This window comes from Rhodnius prolixus, unplaced genomic scaffold, assembly GCF_049639745.1.
Source record: "Rhodnius prolixus isolate KJV_2025 unplaced genomic scaffold, Rpr scaffold_6, whole genome shotgun sequence".
NCBI lineage: Eukaryota > Metazoa > Arthropoda > Insecta > Hemiptera > Reduviidae > Rhodnius > Rhodnius prolixus.
The window spans coordinates 15,906,256-15,927,222 of NW_027411634.1; the positions used below are offsets into that span (position 1 = coordinate 15,906,256).

The following is a 20,967-nucleotide window of genomic DNA, read 5'->3' on the forward strand; positions in this document are numbered from 1 at the left end:
CATTCTCACTATACAGGAAAATGTATAGAACATAATATTAAATCTATATTAAGGATAGTATCTAGTAACTTCATGCGAAATCAATCATACGCGTTATGAACTTAGGCCACATAAAACCTCTTTTCACCTGGGGCATCTACTTACTCTCCTTATATTGGCTAGCCTTTAGGTTTCAATATCTATTGGTAAAAAGGATACGAGAGACATTTTTGATTTATTGCAAAATAGAGAATTAGTGATCCGATTATTAAGGGATTTGTATTTGATCTTTACATTAAATAATAATAATAATAAAATAAAAGAAGATTTGACACATATGGCATCCATTCTTACAGTTAGAGAAAATATTTATTGATAAAATTGGTGAAGAAATATTGCAAATTCTTATATTTTTGATCAGACAGTTTCATAAAAAGCTGAATTTTACAAAAATTTCGAATTAATAACATGTGAACAAGAGTTTTAGGTAATTTAAAATTCTAAAACTATTAATAGAGAAACATTTAGCCTCACAATCGCAATTCAACTCTTATTTCCTGTTCTAAGCATTTCCAATTTTATTTTATGGTTTATTTATTGCATTTATTTTTTTTCCATTTTTATCGGTTTATTAATTTTGAAACTGTTCATTCCCAATCTAAAATGGGTTCACGCTAACCTAGTTTGAAATCGTAGCACTAGGCGGAACTCCAAACTCTATTCCTCACCCAAAAGAGCTGTTAATCGAATTTTACCCCACAAAAAGGTAAAAAATAAAATTATAGAACTACTTCTGCGCAAAATTTATACCACGATTTTATGCAAATAGTAAGAGAAACCAAGAAAAATTTTAAAAATCAAAACAAAAATTATTTAGTGAGGTGGCGCTCAAGGGCAGCCGATATTCTTCAAATTTGGATTCAACGTATTTATAACCCTTCTTAATAATTAAGGCAGATTAGATTAGATTGTTTTAGACGGGCGGCTCCACCAGAAAGGGGAAGGAACGCAGGCAATCCAAATGCCCATTGTTCCCCGCCCACCCCTCATCTCAACAGAGATGCCGGGGTTTTAAAAACCAATCCGGCTAAAAGATGCCAGATGCTAATATAATAAACTAATAAAGTAGTAACAGGACACTAGGGAGCATGGCGACTCATTCGCCCAGTGCACTGAATAAACCTAGAAAGTTCTGATAAAGATTACCAGATGCCACAATCTCCGGTAGGGGAACATTTGACCTCCCGAAGACGAGAAATCTAGTTTTAGAATAAACTGGACCCACCACTACAAAGTGCCGCACATTCTCATCGGACTCACCACAGCCAGCACAATTTGGCGACTGGATAAGGCCGTATTTGAAAAGATGGTACGCTAAATTCGCATGTCCACTCAACACCTGAACCAACTGGCAGATCTGGGACCTGCTAAAACCAACCATATCCGTTTTCGACAGGCCAAGAATTTCCTTAGCCTGACGGCAGTCAGCTCGGGATCTCCACCGTTTCCGATGTTCCTTCAAAAAATCCCCTGCTCCATCTCTGTTCTACAACGCCGGATAGGATACAGGGATAATGGGGCTGAGGAGTCATTGTTATCAACGCAGCTCCTTCCTTTGCTGTTTCATCAGCAAGTTCGTTACCCGGAATCCCGGAATGACCAGGGGACCAAGCAACCGAAACAGTATTCAGAGCTCCTAACAAATTGAGAGCAGCGTGACAAGAATTGACCGAGATTTGGTTCTTACTAGGAGAAGCGAGAGCTTTAATTGCAGCCTGGCTATCCGTGAAGAACCTAACCCATCTCAATGGCGGCCAACTCCGCCTGAAAAACAGATGCATAATTACTAAGATCGAGGCAGGTGCGTTATTTAAGCCAGGTGGGAGAAAGAATTATGCCCATTTAGGTCATTATTATTTTTTGTTTTATTTCTGCCAACCTTCCGACTTAGGTTATTTTCAGAGCTTATGCTATTGATAATTGAAATGATTTTGTATATTGTTCTATGTATGGTTTGTATGTTTTTGCCCTGCCTCTTTATGAATAAATAATTTTATTGTTCATATTAAATACATACAGTGGGTCAAAAAAATATTTTGAAATTGAAGCAATTGAAACAATGAATTGAATGCTCTTATTTTCTTTTATAAACATAAAGAATTGATTAAAAAGCAGAAAAATAATTTATTGCATGCAAAATTAATATCCATACACTCAAGTTTTAATGTTATTGTAAGGGGCGCTGGCCGCTTTAATTTCATTCTTCTTTATTTAATCTTTATGATTTACATAAATTGTTACAGAGGTGTTTTTATAGCTTTTTATGCTAGGTGAAACTCCTTGCAACATTTTAATTACAATAAATGATTTAATTTTCCGAATCAATACTGGTGGTACCCAGAGTACTGCTAAACTGTTCATTAATGGAAGCCCACGTGAAAAAGACGTAAAACATCATTCTAATGTGAATATATCAACAAACCTTGGTCAGGAGTCTATAAGAAAAAGGGGATGTAGTTATTACACATACGAGGGTCGTTTGAAAAGTCCGTGCAAAGTCAGAGAGATAGCACCACTGGCGCGTATCGAGGTTATGTTTAGTTAGTAGCATCTCTTGGAAGAACACACACCAAGTTTCAGCCAGATCGGTCTATTTCTTTGTGTTTGGCATTCGTTTGAATCGAGGAAGTCGAGTGATTTTCAAAAAATGGACGAAAAAGAATTTCGTGTATTGATTAAACACTACTTTATGAAAGGCAAAACGCCTCAGGAGACTAAAGAGAAGCTCGATAAACATTATGGTGACTCTGCACCTTCGATTAGAACAGTTTATAAGTGGTTTCAAAATTTTCGGACGTTGAGGTTACTACTCCAGAAATCATTGAAAAAATCCATGATATGGTGATGGATGACAGAAGAGTGAAGGTGCGTGAGATTGCTAGTGCTGTGGGCATCTCGAATGAACGGATACATAATATTTTGCATCAACATTTGGACATGACAAAGCTATCCGCAGCAAGATGGGTGCCGCGATTGCTCACGCTTGACCAAAAACGAAATCGTGTGAAGTGTTGCAAGGACGGTTTGCAGCTGTTCCAGAAGAATCCGCAGGACTTAAAGCGTCGTTTCGTCACTGTGGATGAAACATGGATACATCACTACACTCCTGAGACCAAAGAACAATCTAAACAATGGGTTACCAAGGGGGAATCTGCGCCAAAAAAGGCGAAGACCGTTCCTTCGGCCGGAAAGATTATGGCGACTGTCTTTTGGGATTCGCAAGGAATAATCCTCATCGACTATCTGGAAAAGGGTAAAACTATTACAGGTGCATATTATTCATCGTTATTGGACCGTTTGAAAACCGAGCTGCAAGAAAAACGCCCACGATTGGCCCACAAAAAAGTCCTTTTCCATCACGACAACGCACCAGCTCACACCTCAGCAGTTGTGGTCGCAAAATTAATGGAAATAGGGTTCCAACTCGTTTCACATTCTCCAGACTTGGCTCCCTCGGACTACTATTTGTTCCCCAATATGAAGAAATGGCTGGCGGGAAAAAGTTTTTATTCAAACGAGGAGGTGATTGCAGAAACGAATGGCTATTTTTCAGACTTGGACAAATCCTATTATTCGGAAGGGATCAACAAACTAGAGCAGCGATGGACGAAGTGTATAAGCCTAAAAGGAGACTATGTTGAAAAATAAAAAAGGTTTACCCCCAAAAATTAAGTAGTTTCTATTTTTGCACGGACTTTTCAAACGACCCTCGTAATATGCATGATTTCTTCTGTAAGGGGCTCCGGCCGCCCCTGACTCGCGCGTACCTTGCGGAAACGGGAAGTAGCCACTCCAATCATAACTCAAGATAATTACAGCATTTATTAAAATAGAAAAACAACAAACACCCAAAGTAATTATATCCTATGCTTCATCCCTTACATAAACCAACCCAGTTGAATATACTATACAATTATCTATCAAACCTCGCTTCTAATACATTCTAATACGTATCCCCACACATCAATAAGTTAAATTCATTCATTCATTCACCTACAAGTAATCCATTCAGTCTTCGCAACCACTGAGTCGACCAAACTGGGGCTAAACAAATACGGCTATTAAATTACTACTGGGCTACAACTCACCAGCCACAAGCCAGCCGACGAACCTCTTCCACAGCATGGGTTTTCCTTCCGCCGGAACCACTGAGCTCCCCTGCAAGACCACTGGCTCCTCCGCTGGACAACTGGCTCCTCCGCTGGACAACTGGCTCCTCCGCTGGACAACTGGCCCCTCCGCACAAGTGACTCCCTGGCCAGCCAGTAGCCCAGTTTTATATACGATACGGTGTCGACTCAGCGGTTACAACACCTTTAGTCCGCTGACCCACACCTTTAATCCGCTGACTCACACTTTTAATCCGCTGATTCACACCTTTAATTCGGTGACCCACTTAGTAATTTAATTATTAATTTTCCTCCTTGGGAAAAGCTTATTCAACTTTTCCCAATTCACACATCCCAAAACACCTTAATTCTACTTACATACTTGTCTAATGCTAACTCTAAAATAAAGTAATGAAGTCGACACACAAAACTAACCCCGAAAATTAAATGTCTAAATTAAAGCTCTTTCTGATGAAAGCTGGACCCTTACATTATAATTAACGCAAAACTAGAGACCTAATATTTTTTATGCAATACCTTTGCATTTATTATTGCCTGAAGCCTCCTTGGCAGAGATTCCACCAGGTTTAGTGATACGTTTTTATATTTTACTGTAATATTCCCTAGATCAAATTTATTTGAAAAAATATTTATTTTTTAAAAATCTTTTATTGGAATTTACCACTGCAAAAGGCTGTTGCAACAAGCAAATATGGTAAAAGAAAGAAGAAATAGAAGGAAATCATGAGTGGAGAAGGCACCCAGTGGTGTCACTCCAGATAAGGTGCTTTACTCTCACGATAAGAGAAGATCACGAGGCCATCTTCTCTTCAATCTCATTAGAGGATTACTCTGGTAATGTGGAGGAAGATAGGTGTTCTATGAGAGGGTTAGGATGAGGCTGCTGTAGAGGAATGAAATTTGAGAAAAGGAGTGTTAGCAAGATCTGTAATGAAAGGGATTTTGAGGTCATTATGAATAGTGAGGTTAGATACATAGAACGGAGCGTTAAGAAGTTTTCCAAGTTTTTTGGACTGTAATGCCTGGTTGCGTAGAGATTTGGAACGCTTAGTCGATCCCCATACTTCGATGCCGTATGACCAAATAGGTCATAGTAACAGTAGATATCAGTTTCGAACGTTTGTCAAGTAGTCTGGCAAGAAGTTTAGTAGCGTTGGTTAGTTTCTTTGTCTTTTCAGTCTAGTATGGGGATTCCATGTCCATCGTTTGTCTAGGTACAGTCCAAGGTAGCGTACTTTGTCCACAGTTGGTACAGGAGTATGGTTCAGGAGGTAGGATTTTCCGTCTGAGAGTAAATACTATAAACTTTGATTTGGTAACGTTAGTTTTGATTCTCCATTTGAAAAGCCAGTCCTGTAAGTGGTTGATGTGTGTTTGTATTGAAAAAATATTTAACTAAAATTTGCAGATCTAGATGTGCGCTATGACAGATTGTAAATAAAATCATAGGAGATGTTTTTAAGAGAAACTTAAAATAGTGGAGAATTAATTCATTAAAATGAGACTTTGGGTGGGCCTATTTAGTTCAAACTTTCATCATAGTGAACTGTTGTGGCAGTTAACCACTTATGTGTACACTGGGTTTCAAATTCAGATAATTGCGGTGGAAATGAAAAAAAAACATACGAAAATTTTGAACACTTTCATTACAAACTTTAAGTTGAAATAAGTGAAAGTAAAGATAATTCTAAACTATTAATATTATTCTTTGCTTTGTTTTTTGTCATGAGATTCTACTAATCACAATGTCAAAGTTTACAAAGTTTTTGGACAATTTTAGGTTAAAAGAAACTAGATTTGTTGTTAACAGTATAGTCAGGAGTAGTGGACAAGATTAATTACAAAGTGTACTGTAGGTCCCAATTCTAATTGCTTTCTCAATAAGGTTTTGTGCTAGTGGGCGGGCCCCAGACTTGTACACAGAGAGGAGGTTACGTTAAACAAAAAAAAAAAAAAAAAAAAAAAAAAGATCTTGGGAGTTGATAGCTTGGAGGTGGTGGTATATTCGAGACAATATATAAAAGGAGGCTGGCAGAATGCCGACCAAAAAAGGAGAGTCAGGATGCCGCCTCCAGCGGTCTCTGTTTTATGAGGTTGTTAGACAACACAAAAGCGACCGACCACTCCTTAATGCCGGAATCCTTTTCAAAACGCAAAAGATATTATGCTATAAACTCGATATGATTGTTAATAATGTAAACAATTTTGTAAAGCCACAATTAGGATCAACTTATAATTCTTGTTAGATTCAACCAACAGTTCCAAGGGAATTCCACAAAATAATCAGCTTGCCATAAAGCGGATAATGTTAATTACAAAGTAATTACACATAGAAGATAACTTACAGCAAATCCTTTATAGTCTCGGTCATCATGCAAAGTCCTTCGTCTGATTGCTACTTTCATCATTAAAATTAGCTTTTATTCATTCGACTTCCTTTGAATTAGTTTGTTCACTATCCTTGGAAAGCCTCAAAAAAAAAAAGAGAAGTAGATTTCTTCAGGGATATTAGCATCTTGCATAGTAATTCGGACAACACTAAACTTGTCAACAACACAGTAAACGTCCACAAATGTGCTACAGAAGGAAGGTTACATTGTAAAGGTTAAAATTCTTTCTCAAAAAAAGTAATGATTGATTTCACAAGATAGCTACTACTTTGGATTTGGATGATACCTTTCAAATACCGACTCCTCGCTATTTGAATCCTTAATATAAATATTTTATGGTCACTAAAAGCTAATACAAATTCATATTACTTTAGAGTGCAAACTTGGCTAGAAAATTCATGTACAATGCGACTTCTTGTTTAGAAAACTTTATAAAGAAGCAAAGTAAGTGGTTTAATTTATTCATTTATATTTATTTGCTCATTTATAACATAATAATAATAATAATAATAATAATGTATTTGTTTAAACATAAGTTTTTACAAATATAGTTAGGTCAGTACAAAATTTTATACAAAATGATAGTAGTATGAAGACAAAATAAAAATGTAAAATAAATATCAACTTTAATTATAGAATTAGTTCAAAATACAAAGTTTTAATTACATAATTATAAAATTGAATAAACAAACAAAAAGCATTATGTTGGAAACAAAAACAAATAGAACAGAAAATCCTGGATAATAGAAAGAAAATAATTTATAAAAATAAACAAAAAAAGTAATGCTTAGGGTGAATTAAATAAAACAGTAAACGGGAAATAATTAATTAATTTACTCATTTATATTTAAACTAGTAAATAAGAGAAAGTACTGTAATCGTATAGATTCTGAGTTTTTTTGGAAGTATCCCCATTTTGAAGTTAACTGAGTCCCAAAACAGTGGTTTTTACAAATTGGTCTTGGTGTGAGTCTAGGGTTGCCAACTGCCCTTTTTTTTTGGAAAAACTGGTTGTCCTTGTCCTTTCTTAAATTAGGAAAGGACGCCTTTTGTCCTTTTTTTCAGATATTCACACAAATCTAATTTATTTTATTGTATTTTTGATTTAAGTTCTGACTTCTGAGACTTCTTCATTTGGCGTGTTGTTTTTCTATTCTAACTGAACTGAAATAGGTCAACAGGTTATTGATGTAACGATGAACAAAATGCAAAAAATTGTACTGGATTTGATGATTCTAATCAATTATATTCTTATGGTAGGTGAATTCTTTTCATATTGCCGACGCTGTTTTGAGGCCTACTTTTTTGCAATTAATCACGAGATTTCTGCATCAATTTTTAAAATAACCCCAATTATTGTATACCGTTCGAAAGGTGATCGTATGTAGATGTTTTTCCTAAATAGTGCACGGTTTTTTCATATAAAACGTTTTTGAGAAAAATGAAGTCAAAGTTTTTGGAAAAAATTAGAAACTTGCTATTACCTATGTTTAGGCCACAAAGTAAAATACTTAATATTATTATTTTGGAATACAAATTAGCTTATTTAAAAGGAAATTTAACCTTCTTTGTAATGAGCTTATTAAAATAGCTGTAGCTTTAATAGTTTGAGAAATATAGGCAACTTTTTGCTAAAAAGTAGTAACACCTTGAAAAAACAAAATTAAAAATATCTATAAAACGGAGCCGAATCGAGCCATAGTTTATATGGAATTTTTTGGTGCAAATGATGCTCAGAATCGCCTCCCGAAGTAACGGTAGTCTTATGCTGAACATCCTGAGTATTCCCGGGCCCCAAAATCCCTGACGACGGCTCTGTATGTACCCAAATTTTTTAAGGTGTCTTTTTTTTTTTGGAACTTTATAGAGTTGGCAACCCTATATGGAAAATAATTGTAGAAGTGTTTTAAAATTATACTTGATCAGGAAAAAGTAATAAGTTGAGGGCAATATTTCTATGGCTGCACCTCAGAAATAGGGAATGGGTTAGTCTTAGCTTTATTTGGCTATAATTGGGACACAAACTAGAGGGAAGAAACGTTTAATGAATGCGGTCACATATTAATTATAATTTGAACTACAGAAAAGAAAATATGAAAAACAACAAACATTATTTTAAATAGAATATAAAAGAAACTACAGAAATAAATTTGGGTGGATTCCAATATTTAGACGATAAATGGTACAGGACTGGAGTAAAATTTAGCGTCCTAGGAGATCTTAGCACACAGGTCGGAATAACCACTAATATCTCTCTATATGGGACCTGCGTTCTTAAGCATTTTGAATATCTGCCAACGTTTCATTTACCAATGTGGTCATCTTACTAAGAGATGAAATGAAGACAGATGTGAACTCTGCTGTACATTCAACAGCTCTCTGGGCATTCCCATAATTACTAACCTCAAGTGAAGGAGCACTATTGCGAATTACACAACTGGGGCGCCTGGTTGAAAGAAATCAACACATTATAATATTTTTCACACAAAATGTGCGCTTAATTTTGTAAAAATTGTATTATAATTACCTCCTGTAAGGAACTATTACTATTTTAGCTGGGTAATGTTTGCAAAAACATGTCCGAGTCTGCAGTATAATCACTGCTCGCATAATGTAAATGTATGTATTGTGGCCTTGGGATCTACGTTAAAATTAACAAGATTTCCAGTAACAAGTCTTGTGACCATTGTTCTGGTGACTAGTATTATTTGTAACGAAGACATTACTAGGTTTACTAACAATTTTGAAACTAATTAACACATATAATTGGAATATTATTTACATATTCGGGTTCAGTGTGAACTAAAATGTAATAATTACACAATGGCCAATTAGACTTCACAACTGCTATAATTATACGAAATTGAACGAATATGAAAACTTCAAAATTTTAACCTTCTACATATATATCAATAAAACTGTAAACACTAAAACATTGCTATTTGTACCAGTTATATAAGAAACTATTCTCTACAATTGGGTGAAGAATTCATTAAAATCGGAATAATAAGATCAGTGATATAGAGTTTTGAAATTTGAACGATTTTCAAAACTTCAAAATTTTAACCTTCTGTATCTCCATAACTGTTATCATTAAAACATTGCTATTTGTACCTGTTATAGAGCAAACTTTTCTCTACAATGGGGAGAATTCATTAAAATCAGAATAATAAGATCAGTGATATAGAGGTTTGAAATTTGAACGATTTTCAAAACTTCAAAATTTTAACCTTCTGTATCTCCATAACTGTTATCATTAAAACATTGCTATTTGTACCTGTTATAGAGCAAACTTTTCTCTACAATTAGGTAAAGAATTCATTATTTAACCTTCTGTATCTCAATAACTGTTATCATTAAAACATTGCTACTTATACCTGTTATAGAGCAAACTTTTCTCTACAATTAGGTGAAGAATTCATTAAAATCGGAATAATAAGATCAGTGATATAGAGGTTTGAAATTTGAACGAATCTCAGATACCTGCTAAATTAAATTTTTTATCCATTGTTATGTTACATGTAATCTACGCCATTTTAAGTTGTGGCTTACTAATTGAATTTCTGTATAAGAGAATGAATCACCCTTTTCTCTGTCAAGAATCAATTCCACCCTAAAAGCTTTGGAATCGGACTGCAAATCAGATTGAAGATCGTCAACGAATGCTGTAAAAATTTTGAGAAAAATCAATTACGTAAATTTATAGTAAGAGAAAGTTCCCGATTTTTCAAGCAGCCAAGCGCTAACTTGGTGAATTAGAGAACTCCTTGAATTTCACTTCCTCTTATCAAGCAACCATGAGACTAATTCAATTTTCGCCAACGCCGTAGAATTGACGTGATTTTAGAAAACGTAGCTCTGTTAACGTAGTTAAGAGACAATGTGTACGAGCAGAAACTTTCACCAGCGCATTACATCAAAAGATAATTTCTCATGTAACTTGCTATAGTTTAAAATCATAATAAGAGAGAACAGTTTGTAGGAGAAATTTCTTAATTATATTTCTCCTACAAACTGTATTCACATTTATTTGGTTTTTTTAAATCAAAATTTCTAGATTTCGATGAAAAATTTGCCTAATTAATTGAACAAATAAAATTAGTAAATGTTCTCTGTTGAATAATTTTTATCATTTATCAAGGTTATAACATTACATTATTCAGTTTTATAAAATCGCTGACTCAAGCGTAATGATGGTTGTCAATGTTAAGAAACTTGCCTATAAAAAGGCATACTTAAACTCTTAGAAATGATAACTTTTTAAGGATGTTTACGTTACAAAACAAACAACCATTATTACGTGTTTAACTTGTCCAGCAGTTACATATAAGGTTGCCAACTGCCCTTTTTTTTGAAAGGACAGTCCTTTTTTAACACCTGGTTGTCCTTGTCCTTTCTTAAATTAGGAAAGGACGCCTTTTGTCCTTTTTTCAGATATTATTCACACAAATCTAATTTATTTTATTGTATTTTTGATTTAAGTTCTGACTTCTGAGACTTCTTCAATTGGCGTGTTGTTTTTCTGTTCTAACTGAACTGAATAGGTCAACAGGTTATTGATGTAACGATGAACAAAATGCAAAAAATGGTACTGGATTTGATGATTCTGATTAATTATATTCTTATGGTGGGTGAATTCCTTTCATATTGCCGACGCTGTTTTGAGGCCTACTTTTTTGCAATTAATCACGAGATTTCTGCATCAATTTTTAAAATAACCACTATTCATGGTATATCTTTCGAAAGGTGATTGTATGTAAATGTTTTTAGTAGTGCACGTTTTAAACTTATATAATATTTTTGAGAAAAATGATGTCGAAAGTTTTTGGAAAAAATTAAAACTTGCTATTTCTTATGTTTATTATTATTATTTATTGAAAATATTTACAATTCATTTATGAAAGAAAAAAAGAACTCTACATAGAAATATTTGTACTGACATAGCAACGGCTGTCTGTCAGGAGTGCTGTTAATACAACAAATAAGAAAAGAAAAAGAAAAAGAAAGTTTACCTAAGAAAATAAAACTTTACATTAACACAAGGAAGGAAAACTGTGAATAAATTCTATATAAAAGAAAAAATAATTAACAAATACATTTTTTGTTTATTTTACATTTTTTATTTTAGGTTGTATAATTAAAAATTGAAATTTCCAACTAAATATGACCGATAAAGTGTAGCTTCGTTTAGGTATCTGGTCAGAGCTGCCCAATCTGCACCATTCAACCATACTATCATTTCGTCTCTCGTTAAGGTGAGGCCACCCAAACACTTTTTCCTTATTCCCGCAAGAACCCTACAGCGACCTAAGAAATGGTACACATCCTCGTCCTCACGAAGGCTACACATAGAGCAGGAGTAGTCTTTTCCCTGGATGAAAGGTTTATAATTTAAATTAATAAGTTCTCCTCTTATTTTGAATATATTACTAATATTGGAGACACGCATACCCAAATTTATATAGTCTACATCCAGGGAAAGTTGCTTGTAAATATTATGAAATACCCCTTTCAAAGCTTTATCTCGGTAATCCGACCGATAACCAACGGTTAGATTACTTTTCAGGGTATTCAGCTCCTTCCTCCATTGCTCTATGGACACGAAAACTTGCCCAAATTCACAATTTCTTTGCTTAGACCAATTGATCCAATCATTAAACCACAAAATTTTCTTTTGAATTACTTCCTGAGCTATCAATTTGGTAAGTCGGAAATCTTCAAAATTTAAGGTCTTTAACACGTAGTTAAAATGAAGAGAGAAAGTGAAGACGTGGATAGGCAAACATTTGGTCTCTAGGTAGATCATATAGTTAGGAGTATTTTTTGGAAGTCTTAATAACTTTTTGATGAATGTCCTCTGCACTTTTTCAATGGTTTCCACATGCTGATACCCCCAGGCCTGGCAACCATAAGTGAGGACAGATACTATTTCTTATGTTTGGGACGCAAAATGAAATACTTGATATTATTATTTTGGAATATAAATTAGCTTATTTAAAAGGAAATTTAACCTTCTTTCTAATGAGCTGATTGAAATTGCTTTAGCTGTAATAGTTTGAGAAATATAGACAAATGTTTGCTAAAAAGTAGTAATACCTTGAAAAAAAAACATAAAATTAAAAATATCTATAAAATGGAGCCGAATCGAGCCATAGTTTATATGGAATTTTTTGTTGCAAATGATGCCCAGAATCGCCTCCCGAAGTAACGGTAGTCTTATGCTGAACACCCTGTATATTCCTGGGCACCAAAATCCCTGACGACGGCCCTGAATGTACCTACTCGTAATTTTTTTAGGGTGTCCTTTTTTGGAACTTTATAGAGTTGGCAACCCTAGTTACACAATAAAATACTGTTGCAAAGTTGTCAACTATGTTATAACACATCTTTCTGATTAATCTAGAAGACATGTATAAGCCTAAAGGTAAGTTTATGAGCCTAAAAACATAGCTCATACAGAGCATGTCATCATGTGATTATACATGAAACGAGGATTTTACGAGAACAGGCAATCACAATCAATCAATTGGTTTGGTGATTAATTTATTCATAGAGAATCGACTGATAATTGTCTTCGCTAGAAAGTCATGTTAATCATTTAGGAGCAGCCCCGAACGTTAATTGGGGGGTATGATTCCTCTCGAACAGAACCACTGGCCTTGTACCTTTCATTGTCTCATCCCAAAAGGGTTTCCTAGGCTTCACTTCGTAAATCGATACACACTTGTCATATGTTTATTTTTTCCCCTAAGTGGACATTGATTGGTTGTTCTTTATCATTTGCGTTCTGTCCTATCAATGATTTCCTTGCCGCTGCTCTTTCGACTATCCCTCAGTGTCCACCTCTATAGCACCTCGTCAAATTTTACTCTATGATTGCCTACTAGTTCGGTGTTTTTTTATTTTTTTAACTTTTGGAGTCATTCTTACGGTAAAGTTAGAAATTTAAATTGTATTAATCATAAAAGAATTTCTTAACTAACGATGTTCTTATTTTTAAGTTTTTCTTTTAAAAAATACACTACAAGCTAAATAATTATTACAATAAGTAAATGATATTCCAGAAAAATTTTAAGAAAATACAAAAGTTTTAATTAGAATTCGGCTTTTACTTTTTAAAGAAAAAGGATTCAATGAATATTTTGTAAGTTACATCTTGATACCTATATCTTAGAACTTATCAAAGAGTTGAGCATAAAACTCAAGACGTTACAAAACATAAGACCCAGTATCATCAAAGTCTTATAAAGGATCAATAAGGCTTTACTCTGTCTTGAGATTAATTAATGTACTTTTCATAAAAATTTTATATATTTTAAAGGTTAATAAATCGATCTGTATAACCAAAATAGTGAAATGAAAAGCAATGAACTATCTTAAATCGATTTCATCTACCTACTAATTTTTATGATTATTTAAATCAAAAAATATTTAAGGTCATTGATCGCTCGGAGGCTTCTCAGTGTACTGATCGGCCTTTGGACAGTATTATCTCAGATATAGAAAGCTGTACGTTTTCAATAATTCACGATATGGTATTTGCTAAAAAACGAAAACTGTGGCTGTATCATGGACTCGGCCGTGTGTTGTACGTGACGTTGTGCGTTTACGTAAAGGGTTATATTTTTTATATAAAATATTTTTATTTATGTATTTATGATGAAATCAAGGAAACAAATAATTACTGTGACACAATATAACTTTATTAATTATGTTGACAAACATCGTAGTGAAACGTGCACTAGTTGCTGCCCAATGTGTCTTCATAATCGACGATCGAACACAATCTATGCGTATACAGTCCGTTGACGATGTAGGCGCTGAACGTTCTGGACGCCCTGTTGAGGTTACTACTCCAGAAATCATTGATAAAATCCATGATGACAGAAGAGTGAAGGTGCGTGAGATTGCTAGTGCTGTGGGCATCTCGAATGAACGGGTACATAATATTTTCCATCAACATTTGGACATGACAAAGCTATCCGCAAGATGGGTGACGCGATTGCTCACGCTTGACCAAAAACGAAATCGTGTGAAGTGTTGCAAGGACGGTTTGCAGCTGTTCCAGAAGAATCCGCATGACTTTAAGCGTCGTTTCGTCACTGTGGATGAAACATGGATACATCACTACACTCCTGAGACCAAAGAACAATCTAAACAATGGGTTACCAAGGGGGGAATCTGCGCCAAAAAAGGCGAAGACCGTTCCTTCGGCCGGAAAGATTATGGCGACTGTCTTTTGGGATTCGCAAGGAATAATCCTCATCGACTATCTGGAAAAGGGTAAAACTATTACAGGTGCATATTATTCATCGTTATTGGACCGTTTGAAAACCGAGCTGCAAGAAAAACGCCCACGATTGGCCCACAAAAAAGTCCTTTTCCATCACGACAACGCACCAGCTCACACCTCAGCAGTTGTGGTCGCAAAATTAATGGAAATAGGGTTCCAACTCGTTTCACATCCCCCCTATTCTCCAGACTTGGCTCCCTCGGACTACTATTTGTTCCCCAATATGAAGAAATGGCTGGCGGGAAAAAGATTTTATTCAAACGAGGAGGTGATTGCAGAAACGAATGGCTATTTTTCAGACTTGGACAAATCCTATTATTCGGAAGGGATCAACAAACTAGAGCAGCGTTGGACGAAGTGTATAAGCCTAAAAGGAGACTAAGTTGAAAAATAAAAAAGGTTTACCCCAAAAAATTAAGTAGTTTTTATTTTTACACGGACTTTTCAAACGACCCTCGTATATAATGTTACCACACCTCGTAACTTACATAATAAACCCTTTAAAGCAACATAACCCTTGGCTGTTTGCTATGAACACAGGGCCAAAAAATAAAACAACAAAAAAACGCAATTGTTATTTTTATATTCAACTGTTTATTTAAATAATACCAAACAGCAACAAGGCAAGATAAAAGAGAGAATTTTAACCAGTTTCTGTGATTCGAAACACCCCAATAAAAATTAAACACAAATTTGGTAATATTTCATCACTAAAAAATAATAATAACATCTTGGATAAACTTAAAAAGTAGTAAAAAGAAACCACAAAAGCATTGATCAAAACTTTGTGGATGCTGAGAGAATTAAAAAGTATCTATCCTCGATAATTCTTGGTAAACATATATTTCATCTTCTTAAATAAAAAAATAGTTTGAAAACAAATTCAATTCTCAGTTTGAAAGTTATGATTTCAATATAATGTTTGGAAAAATAACAAATAATTCTTTAAATAAGCAAAAATCATTCCTTGAACAAATCTAATTTTAATTTATCTTTCCAAATTTACTTGATATTTTGTAAAATTCGTAAATAAATGGTACAAAAACTTCAAGTAGTGAATTAGGCGAGAAATAATCTCTCAATGTTCGGACTTATGCATAACTTTTTCTAACTGCACTTTGAAGTTTCATGATATAACTGTAAGACCTTCCGCCTTTCCATCATTTTCCTTTTCGAAACTCTTACAAATACTCGAAACAGAGAAAAGCGTTATTTATAGCCATTTTCCACTAATTTCCGATAAGCGCAGAGAACGTTTCTAAAAACTTTAAATTCTGGCAATAATTTTAATGTTTCTAGATATTATATTGTCCTTTATATGATATTGTCCTTTCACTAAAAACTTTAACAACACAACTAGTGCCTGCCACTAGTTAATTTAATTTATGTGGGTTCGATAAATAATAAAACTCGCTAAACTTATAAGTAGTCTGATTTATTAACACATTAACATTACTACCATTAACATTTACTAGCAACTATCGCTATTCATTACATCTACCAATTACAACTGTCCCAACAGTTTACTGTTACTTCCTCACTACGTAACGTCACAAAACTGTTCCACGACTGACCACTGGTCCGCACTGCACTGAATTGCACTAGACTCAACCGCACTAACAAAGCTCTACTTACTAACTGACTAACAGCCCAACTGGCTAACTCTGAAGCACTCCGTAACACTGACACTCTCAAACTGTTCCTTCCTAAGTGTCTTTCCAAAACTAACTCTCTGCAACCGATACTCCAACCGTGTCTGCCTCCCTTTAACTGCGTCTGCCCCACTCCATCTCCGTCTGTCTCACTCCCACCTGCCGCTCACTGGCTGGGGAAAACACATACTGCCACCACCCCGACTGTGGCCTCCCTCTTAGCTGGCTTTTACACAGCGGTGGACCGTTATAGGCCACGGTCACTAAACTCTCAGAACAATCTAGCCCTTTCTTTTCCAGCTCAGGTAAAGCCTTGCCTTTTTGTTTACCCAGTTGTAACCAGGGTAGCATAAAATATAAATAATAATAATAATAAATAATAGCCTTAGCACCGAGTAGATGGGTATATTCAACCCGACAGGGTAAAGTCCATCTAAATAACGCTACCAGCGAAGAGCGAGGTGAAGCACTCCACTACCAGTGCTCTCGGCGTATGGTTCTTATGTATTTTTTATGTTGTATCTTCTTTTGTGACAAATTAGTGTACATTTTGTATTATATATGTTATCTATTACCTTCAATATATGGTTGTATCTTATGGGAAAATTAGTATGATTTTGGTGCCCACATACAGATCCCTCCCTTCCTCTCCTGGTCTGGCCGAGGAGACAAATTTATTAATTTCTTGTGAACTGGGAAAGCCAGGTAAGATTAACATCTTAGTACCTTGAGCCGCTGGAGTTTTCCGGTCATAACCGTTAACCGTTATAGACTTTGGTCGCTCAACCCCTAGAACAATCTAGCCCTTTCTTCTCCGTCTCAGGTAAAGTCTGGCCTTTTGTTTAAACAGTGGCGGACCGTTATAGACTTCGTTCGCTCAACTCCCAGAACAATCTAGGCCTTTCTTCTCTTCTCAGGTCAACTTCGTTACAATATAGATGCAGAACAGTAAATAGTTCTGAAGAAACACATAAATGGAACCTTAAGATTGCAGTTCATTAGAATATCCTTCGTAAAACAAAACCAAAAATTCGGGGCAAAAGTTACAACTGACAATGATGGGTTTATATTTTTAATGAAAACGAAGTTCAAAGAAAATCGTTTAAAAACAATGCATAAGAAAAGCAAATGTTCATTTTATTCTAGAAAGCGAAAAGAAACAATAAAAACAAGAAAGATACATAAATAAATACAATTCGGAATACCAAATAAAAATTTTGGTAGAAAAATATAGAGTAAAAGAAAAATTGTAGCGATTTGCATGCAATAAAGTATAACAGTTGACAGCCAAGAAGATTGGATAGTAACTAGGAGAGATCCAACAATCCATCCATGGCAAGCTTCACGAGTTCACGAGTAAAGAATCCATCATGGCACTTCTAGAAAGATATTTCTTGTCCTTTGAGCACAACCAGCAAAAAGAACACTCTATCTCCCTTCAAACAATTAGAAAAGATCCTCACAACATTTGTAATTGCAAAGACAATATAATTATCCGGATTTCTTTGCACCCAGGGGCGGAACTTCAAATATAGAAGTTCTCAAATCTGAAAAAGTACGAGCATTTGTACTTGACTGAAACCTCAACCGAAGCAAATACTTACCAAATTTCGAATTTTGCGATTTTTTTTTGGGTACTTTGATAGATATTCTGATCCTAAATGCGCAGTCTGTAACTAATAACATTTTATGGCTTTTAAACAAAAAACAATTCACGATACTAATATTATTTGAAATCATATTTATTTATAACCTCCGTCACAACAATATAACCTGTTCTGAACTAATCTCGTTTTTAAAAAATTCAATGTTACGTTTATATCAGTACTCTTGTACCTTAACTTCCAATTCACAATACCATTGATATAATTACTTAAAATTATTCAGGCATGTCAAGTACGATGCTAAACTCTCTCTACCCAATCATCTGTTTTCTACTTTAAACATAAGCTTATAACTGTTAACTGGCGATACAATTAATACAAATACAATTCTTAATATTACAATGTTTTATTATATTTGTTTTATTTGAGCCGTTCGCTGCACAAATCGAATAACTCCACTTTTTGAAATATCTTAAATTTAAGTGTCAAAGCACTTGGTTCAGTCACAGCTTTTTATATTTATAATAAATTTCCCAAATAATAAAGATTAACCACCATTAAACGACAAAATATTTTGGCCATTGAATAATAAATAATTTATTTCAAAAGCCATTTTCATTAGTGGCAATAATTCAACTCAACTGCAGTAGAAGGCGCTGAATGATAAAGGTAAATTTAGTTGAATTTATAATACAACAGAATTATGAAAAAACAATGTAGATTATTTCATCGCATTTCTCCATTTTTTGTTTTTCTTTTGTTTTATGGAGTTAATCGAGTTGTGCTGAGAAAAGTATCATTTATTAATACTATATTTTATTACATTATTTATTACTTTATTATTAGTAAAGTAAAGTAATCGCATATTTTTTTTGGCGGGGTTTAACGTCCAACTACCATTTACTAGGTGTCGTGAGTTACAGCAATGTTCACAGGAGCCCGACACCTCGAGCTGACTCCGCAGAATCACATTAATATATACACTTAGTTTTCCCACATTACTCTCTTACTCTTACTCTCTTATGCCGCTTATGCTCATGTTCTGATGTTCTCTTAATATTTTTTCACGCTCCCCTGCAATTGTATTCTTGTCAAACCCTCCGAGCTGTTAACATCTAATTTTGCTGTTAAATAAATTTTTTAAAAAGCTCTTCTCTCTTTCAAATATCATAACTGGCGCCCGCAAACACGGACTCGAAAAGCTTGTTAAAAATATTTTATTTTCTACGTGGTCATTCGCCCCGATCAGCAGAAGCAGCCCTGACGAGGAAGAAGACATCCAGGAGCAGCAACATCACAACAGAAAGAAGAACCCAAGATCAATTTCTTGTGAGTAATTCTCTCTTATCTCTAATTTTATTTTTTTTATTAATTTTTGCTTATTTTGTGTATATTTCCTTTTCTTTTCCTATTTAAAATTAACATGGCAAACGAAGCCCCATTAGTCTCTAAACCCATATCACTTGAAGTCCTCAAATACATTCCCCGTTATGACGGAACTCCCTATAAATTACCTAATTTCATATCAACCCTTCAAGACATTTACGCGGTACATTGCGACGAAACTGTAAGGGAGAGGGATAGCAATCACTGGATTCTATTTATTTAACAGCAAAATTAGATGTTAACAGCTCGGAGGGTTTGACAAGAATACAATTGCAGGAGAGCGTGAAAAAATATTAAGAGAACATCAGAACATGAGCATAAGCGGCATAAGAGAGTAAGAGTAAGAGTAAGAGAGTAATGTGGGAAAACTAAGTGTATATATTAATGTGATTCTGCGGAGTCAGCTCGAGGTGTCGGGCTCCTGTGAACATTGCTGTAACTCCTCCCTCCGTAAGATTGAGGCTGTCCTCAGCTTCAGACGGGTAGTCTCGGGTAGCGATGATATTTCCCATCAGGAGCAGGTTCATGAACTGGAACTTCAGATTGCACTGCATCTGCTTTTTTGCATATTTTCTCACAGCAGTATCTGTTCTGGAATACTATTACAACAGCTAAAAAGATTAATATTACTATAAACAAATATCATAACTGTGGACGGAGGCGAGTGCAAACGTACTTTACTATTTCTCATTTAACCATTAAATAAAATCTAAGGCCAAGACCGGGAATCGAACCCAGTACCAGAATGCATATTAGCTTTGCAGGTCTCGCCTCTTAACCCGCTCGGCTACCGTGACGCCTTACTTTATTATTATTAATTTTGTATGTTAAACCAAACTTTTTTTCTTTTCTATATTGTAAATGGGCTCTGGCTCGCGTAAAGTTATAAATAAATAAATTAGTGAGCTAAAAATAAATAAATAATTTTTTAAATCCCTTGATCTTTGATTTACTCATATTTGAAAATATTTCGGACCAAGAAAATATCGAACTGAATAAAATACGAGCATTTTGAATTCTCGTAAAATATCAGGCTGAGAATTTTGCTTGTTTACAGTATTGACAACTTGTTTCGATTATAAATAAACAAAAACCAAATTATTTGAAAGAATTTCAATATTTGCAGCAAATATAAAAGCAACAAGAAGGAAAAATTTCCTTGTATTCTAATATTCTAATCAAGCAAAAACAGCTTCTTCGACACCTTTTAATCCATCTTCTGCTCACCATCAAGAAAAACAAATACACACTCAAGACAAAAAAAGAAGGGAAAATTGCGAAATATCCCGATAGTTTTAGTAATGATACTTATTTTCCTCCAGGAGTTTGACAAACGACCACCATCACAGCTGAAATCACCCACTCACTTTTCCCGGATGTCATTCGCTGGGTATTTCTAATCTGGTTGCAAACAGCGCTGCTGGTAGGGAAAAGCAGTGACTCTCTCACATCATAAATTCATTCCCTTCTCAT

At 34.7% G+C, this 20,967-nt stretch overlaps 1 protein-coding gene across 11 annotated transcripts in view; it reads right to left on the reverse strand.

Annotated features, from left to right (window-relative positions):
* The window catches only part of LOC141460164 (trace amine-associated receptor 8c), a 471,099-nt gene that overhangs the window by 123,956 nt on the left and 326,176 nt on the right, over nucleotides 1-20,967 (reverse strand). For 2 of the 11 annotated variants that reach the window (XM_074139895.1, XM_074139894.1), the window contains exon 1: nucleotides 6,515-6,764. The exons of 7 other annotated variants lie outside the window; for them this stretch is intronic. In XM_074139895.1, coding sequence (XP_073995996.1) covers nucleotides 6,515-6,577 — 63 coding nt within the window. In that variant the 5' untranslated portion in view covers nucleotides 6,578-6,764. Of the gene's footprint in view, nucleotides 1-4,127; nucleotides 4,276-6,514; nucleotides 6,765-20,967 lie in introns of those variants that run through there. 2 more of the 11 variants (XM_074139897.1, XM_074139896.1) reach the window with 1 other exon arrangement.